The 6509-nt window shown below is 45.6% G+C and overlaps 1 protein-coding gene across 1 annotated transcript; it reads left to right on the forward strand.

Moving 5' to 3' along the window:
- The first annotated feature begins 3216 nt into the window (after positions 1–3216).
- Positions 3217–5905, forward strand: LOC144695779 (radiation-inducible immediate-early gene IEX-1-like). Its single transcript, XM_078566764.1, has 2 exons — positions 3217–3625; positions 4813–5905. Exons 1-2 carry the CDS (start codon positions 3416–3418, stop codon positions 5203–5205), a joined length of 603 nt encoding a protein of 200 aa, XP_078422890.1. The 5' UTR covers positions 3217–3415; the 3' UTR covers positions 5206–5905.
- The last annotated feature ends 604 nt before the right edge of the window (positions 5906–6509 follow it).

Here is a 6509-nt window from a genome sequence, read left to right on the forward strand (position 1 = left end):
GGGAGGGGGCCGGAGTAGGACTGGAACAAGGAATGTTCCACATACCCCATAAAGAGACAGGCATAGCTGGGGCCCATGCGGGTACCCATAGCCACACCTTTTATTTGGAGGAAGTGAGAGGAATTAAAGGAGAAATTGTTCAGTGTGAGAACAAGTTCAGCCAGACGGAGGAGAGTAGTGGTGGATGGGGATTGTTGGGGCCTCTGTTCAAGGAAGAAGCTAAGGGCCCTCAGACCATCCTGGTGGGGGATGGAGGTGTAGAGGGATTGGACATCCATGGTGAAGAGGAAGCGGTTGGGGCCAGGGAACTGGAAATTGTTGATGTGACGTAAGGTGTCAGAGGAATCACAGATGTAGGTGGGAAGGGACTGGACAAGGGGAGAGAGAAGGGAGTCAAGATAACGAGAAATGAGTTCCGTGGGGCAGGAACAGGCTGACACGATCGGTCTGCCGGGACAGTTCTGTTTGTGGATTTCGGGTAGGAGGTAGAAGCGGGCCGTCCGAGGTTGGGAGACTATCAGGTTGGAAGCTGCGGGAGGAAGATCTCCAGAGGAGATGAGGTCAGTGACAGTCCTGGAAACAATGGCTTGATGTTCTGTGGTGGGGTCATGGTCCAGGGAGAGGTACGAGGAAGTGTCCGCGAGTTGACGCTCAGAGGTCAGTGCGCCAGACAACAACAGCACCACCCTTGTCAGCGGGTTTGATGACAATGTTGGGGTTGGACCTGAGAGAACGGAGTGCAGTAAGTTCAGAGAGAGACAGATTAGAATGGGTGAGAGGAGCAGAGAAATTGAGACGGCTAATGTCACGCCGACAGTTCTCAATGAAAAGATCAAGAGAAGGTAAGAATCCAGAGGGAGGGGTCCAGGCGGAGGGAGAATATTGGAGGTGGGTAAAAGGATCCGTTGAATGGGGAGAGGACTCCTGCCCAAAGAAGTGAGCACGGAGACGAAGACGGCGGAAGAAGAGTTCAGCATCGTGCCGAGCCCGAAATTCATTGAGATGAGGGTGTAAGGGTATGAAACTAAGTCCTTTGCTGAGCACTGAACGTTCATCATCGGAGAGGGGAAGGTCAGGAGGTATAGTGAATACGCGGCTGGGGCTGGGATTGGAAGATGGGGTGGGGACGGAGGGACAAGCAGGGGTGGAGGGTCCCAGATGGGTGGCGGTGTCGATGAGTTGTTGGAGATTGCATTCCTTAGCACTTGAGAGAAAGAGAAAAAGTTTCTTGTTGAGGCGTCGGATGAGGCGAAGAATAAAATGAAACTGGGGGCACGCGCAGCTTTGAAAAAGGGTGCGGCGGTGCTGCTGGAGGGAGAGGTTGAGTGTGTTCATATGGCGGCACATGGCACTGAGTGTTGTTTTTTTCAATAATTTATATAGATTTTTCTTTTCCCACCTATTTCCATTATTTTTAAATCTACAACTAATACCTTGTCAGTCTTTCCACCCCACCCCCACTAGAGCTGTACCTTGAGTGTCCTGCCATCAATTCTTAATTAACACTTTTCTTAGATAATATCACCACCTTCAACACCTTTGATCATTTTGTCTGTGACATCTTTTGATTATCTGCTCCTATCACTGCTTGCTTGTCCCTACAACCACCCCACCCTCAACTTCTCTCCCCCCGCCCCCCACCTTAAACCAGCTTATATTTCACCCCTTTCCTAACTATACTCAGTTCTGTTGAAGGGTCATGTGGACTCGAAACGTCGACTCTTTTCTTCTCCACCGATGCTGCCAGACCTGCTGAGTTTTTCCAGGTAATTCTGTTTTTGTTTTGGATTTCCAGCATCCGCAGTAGTTTTTTGTTTTTATCTCATATTTAATTAAGTTGATTGTTATAGCATCAAACAAACTCAAAGACAATTGATAAGAGTTATGTGGTTGATATGGTATATGTAGAGTAAACTTTCGAAAGGTGTGGTGAGGTGTCATATAACAAGCTGGTCAGCAAATTTGAAGCCCATGGAATAAAAGGAACAGTGGCAGCATGGATGCAAAGTTTGCTTACTGAGAGGAAACAGAGACTAGTGGTGAAATGCTATTTTTTGGACTGTAGAAATATATACAGTGCGGCTTACCCAGGTTCAGTACTACGACTAATGCTTTTCTTGGTCTACATTAATGACCTAGACTTGGGTGCAGAGGACATCATTTCAAAACTTGGAACTATAGTGAAGTGTGAGGACAGTGTAGTGATAGACTTCAAGAGGAAACAGATAAGAGATCTGACAGATGTTTCCAAGAACATGAGAGGTTTGGGCAGAGTGGATAGAGAGGAACTGTTTCCATTGGCAGAAGGGTTGGGATACAGATGATACAGATTTAAAGTGATTGACAAAAGCACCAAGGGTGACATGTAGAGAACATCATTACGCAGCAAGTGGTTAGGGCCGGAAATCCACTTACTGAGAGTGTGATGGAGGCACATTCATTTGTGGTTTTGAAAAGGAATCAGATAAGCACATTTTCACCACTCACTGGCTAAAGAGGTTTTCTCCTGAATTGCCTAATAGATTTATTAGCGATTATCTTATGTTTATGGTCCCTGGTTTTAGACACCTCAACAGGTGGAAATGTCTTCTCTACAGCTATCTTATCGAAACCCTTCATAATTTTAAAGAGCACTACCAGGTCACGACTCAGCCTTCTCTTTTCTAGGTATAACCTTTCAGTTCTGGTATCATCCTGGTAAATCCAGTAATTTTTGCACTTGCTTTAGTGTCTCTATGCATTTTCTCTGATATGAAGACCAGCAGAGTATGCGGTCCTCCGAGTGTATAAGGATGCATTAAGACGACCCCAAGGGATGAGAGGCTAGAGGAACTGGGGCTCTTTACATCACAATGAGGAATTTTCCTAGGATAATATCCTACCTGCCCTCACTAATGATCTCAAGAGCTTGAGGTTGTGAAAAATTCAGGGAATTGGGGCTGGGGAGCATGTGTTGCAACTTGAGCTAGTGCTGGAAAGAGAGGTGGGTTACAGTTAGATTCAATTTCTGAATCCTTCAGTTCCAGGGCCTGTAATTTGAGAGAGAGAGAGAGAGAGAGAGAGAGAGTGGTTAAGATAAACACGTTGCTTAAGCTGTTTATTGTTAAAAAGCAATGGGAGGAGAGGAACAATCTTGCTCTGACTTGTATGCGCCTCATGTCTGCTGGCATTTTATCAGCTTGATCAGGGGGCGAGCCACTTTCTTCGAACTGTGGAAAAAGCAATTCACTCTGTCAGCTGTATCGTAGCAGAGGTGAGACATGGGTAGTCAGAGCAGTGATGGCCAATCACATCCTTGGCTGCGTCATCAGACATGAACCAGCCAGGGTATTAATAACACTGCGTTCATGGTGCGTTCAGAGAGACGACTGCCTTTGCATTCTTGTACCACTTTGCTTTGCAAGCTCAGAGCACCATGTGTCGAGGCTGCCACCACCCTTCTTTGGCAAACAGACTCCGGGCCCTCCCGGTGAGGCACGACGGTGGAACTGCCCTGATCAGGCAGAGGAGCTCCGATCCAGAGGTCTTCACTTTTGACACCATTCTAGAGGTCCACCCCATCCCGGCCGCCCATACCCGACTCCGAAGCAAAAGGCGGGTTGTTAAAGTCCTCTACCCAGCGCAGGTGAGAAGCCTTCCCAGAAAAAAAACCCTTGGATGGATAACAGATGTTGCAGCAGAGGTTAAGAAGATAAAAATCTGAGCAGGTCACTTCGCCTTTACGGCAGGAGTGATGCTTTTGTTGGCTGCTGCAGTTTTTAAATTGGGCCAAAAATACTGTAAATAGCTGTAACCCTGGGTATGAATAGGGTTGCCTTTTAAGGTGCTGCTAATTGTTTAGGGAGAAATTAAATGCTTCTGAACTGTGTGCAAAAGTAGAACTGAATCAGAGTCCAGGTTGTGGTAACATATTTAAATAAAAAGTAGAATTTGTCTTTCACTGTAATTTTAAAGATTGGGCGACTTTCCCTTTATCTTTGGCCTTCAAAAACATGCATAGTCAGAGCTAGACAGAGGGAGGGGAGAATATCACAGCACTTGTTGTGGTTACTGGCAGCTTGCAACTGCAACACTTCAATACTGGCTGACATTCCTGGTGCAGTCCTGAACAGGTGGTTAACCGAGGTCTGGTCTGCCCTCTCAGCTGGACATAAAAGATGCCAAGGCTACTATGTGGGAGAAAAGCAGGAGTGTTTATCCTGGAATTCTGGCCAATACTAATCTGGTCAACCAGCATCACTAAAACAGACTGTCTGGTCATTATCACATTGCTGTTTGTGGGAGCCTGCTGTGTGCAAATCAGCTGCTGCAGGGGAGGTGGTGGTGGTGGTGGTGTAGTGGTATCGTCACTGGATTAGTAATCCCAAGACACGGAGCAATGCTCTGGTGGATTTAGGTTCAAATCCCACCATAGCAGATGGTGACATTTAAATTCAATAAAACATCTGAAATTTAAGGGTGGGGGGAAGCCTATGTCTGACCATGAAACCATTATAAAAACCCATCTGGTTCACTAATGTCCTTTAGGGAAGAAAATCTGTCTGGCCTACATGTGGCTCCAGACTCCACAGCAATGTGGTTGACTCTTAAATGCCTTCTGAACAAAGGCAATAAATGTTGGCCTAGCCAGTGATGCCCACATCCAATGAATTAAAAAATAGACATTCTCCCACATTATGACATAGCCTACTCTTCAAAAAGTACCTCATTGGCTGCAAAATTCCTGAGCTTGTGAAAGGTGCTATATAAATGCAACTTGCTTCTTTCTTTAATTCTGTGGCTAACCTTTTGTTATTCTTTGTCCATGTCCAGGTCAGGAAATATCTTCCACCTGAGAAGAAGGACTGGGCCAAGAGGATGCTTCTCCTTTTCCTGTCTGTGGTCATTGTCCAGGTGTACACTGCCACAGAGGTGAACGAGGAAGTCGCCAATGTGGTCATCACACCAGTTGCACCAGGCGGACCGCAGGCCAACCTCAGCAGAGAGTGGGCTCTGGGAGTCTCAACCTCATCAGAGGAGCTCTTCATACCCAACAACGGCAGTGTGACCTTGCTGCCAAAACTGCCTGCAAGGGGGGTCGACGACATCAGCCCAGCAGTCACCAATCCACCAGAGATAGTGATATGCTACGGAATGAGGTCTGGACCTATGGCCCTCAGAAGGACACTTCCCAAATGGCACTGTGTCACCTCCATCCGCCAGTAAAAGCAAGGTGGGAATACTACACAACCCAGATGACACATCCAGCGTGGAGAGGATGCAAGAGCCACGGTAATAAGAAACAGTCAAAGGAACACTGGAACCGTCAACTTTTCCTCAAGATGGTCCTGACTGGACAAGATGTATAGTCCTCAAAAGGGTTAACTAGGAAAATCCCAATCAGATTTATGTACATTGAACGAATCTTGCATGGGTACATTTACCCACTTGCAAGCGTTCGCCACCAGTAGTGGCTTGTGGAGCAATGAAGTATTGTGGAGCATTTTGGTCCTTGAGGGCTTGGGTCTTTATAAAAGGCAATTACTGTTGAGTATCAAGTACAGAGACAATGAACATAAATATTGGCTAGTTTACAATTTTATCAGCAACCAATCTACACCCCCTCCCTCAACTCCATCCTGTGTACAGCTTAATATCCTTAATAACTGCTGTTAACTTAACAACATTTTCTATCTATTTATATAAACTTACTGTGTAAGTGAATTGATTGATTGGTCCAGCACCTTTGGTGGGAATCAAATGTAGTTTGAAAAAAGGAGCGGTCAGTGTACACTGAGGACTTATATGTAAATATGTTGAGTGATAATGTAATTATATTGACAGCCACTGTGTAATCTGTGGGTGTCATTCTCAGTCATGACTCAGTATGTTCCGTGAACAGCCATCAATAAATTATATTTTCGATGAATTTTCTGTGTTTTCTTACCAACAAGCAATTACTGAATTGAAGTTGAAAGATTCCACAGTATTACTTTAATGTTTAGGGCTTCTTCAAACTTCCTTCTTCCTCTGAATATAAACACAGCATCATAGATTTCTCTCCCCTCTCTGTTTCCACACAACCATCTTGAGCTGCTTCATCAATGACCTTTCTTCCATCATAAGGATGTGGGGATGTTCGCTGATGATTGCACAAGGTTCAGCATCATTCACAACTCCTCAGATACTGAAGCAGTCCATGTCCAAATGCAGTAAGATCTGGACAATATCCAGGCTTGAGCTGACAAGTGGCAAGTGACATTCAGGCCACACAAGCACTAGGCAATGACCATCTCCAACAAGAGAGAATTTAACCATCGCCCCTTAATGTTCAATGGCATTACCAACACTGAATCCCCCACTATCAATATCCTGGGGTTCACCATTAACCAGAAACTGAACTGGATTAGCCATATAAATACTGTGGCTACAAAAGCAGGTCAGAGGCTAGGAATTCTGCAACCAGTAACTCACCTCCTGACTCCCCAAAGCCTATCCACCATTTACAAAGCACAAGACAGTGGTGTGAT

The sequence above is a fragment of the Cetorhinus maximus genome, chromosome 21 (assembly GCF_964194155.1).
Source record: "Cetorhinus maximus chromosome 21, sCetMax3.hap1.1, whole genome shotgun sequence".
In the NCBI taxonomy this organism is placed as follows: domain Eukaryota; kingdom Metazoa; phylum Chordata; class Chondrichthyes; order Lamniformes; family Cetorhinidae; genus Cetorhinus; species Cetorhinus maximus.

Coding starts and splice junctions, on each gene's coding strand:
- LOC144695779 (XM_078566764.1), top strand. CDS start 3,416: ATGTGTCGAGGCTGCCACCACCCTTCTTTGGCAAACAGACTCCGGGCC. Junction 3,626..4,812: donor AAGTCCTCTACCCAGCGCAG/GTGAGAAGCCTT, acceptor GTCCATGTCCAG/GTCAGGAAATATCTTCCACC.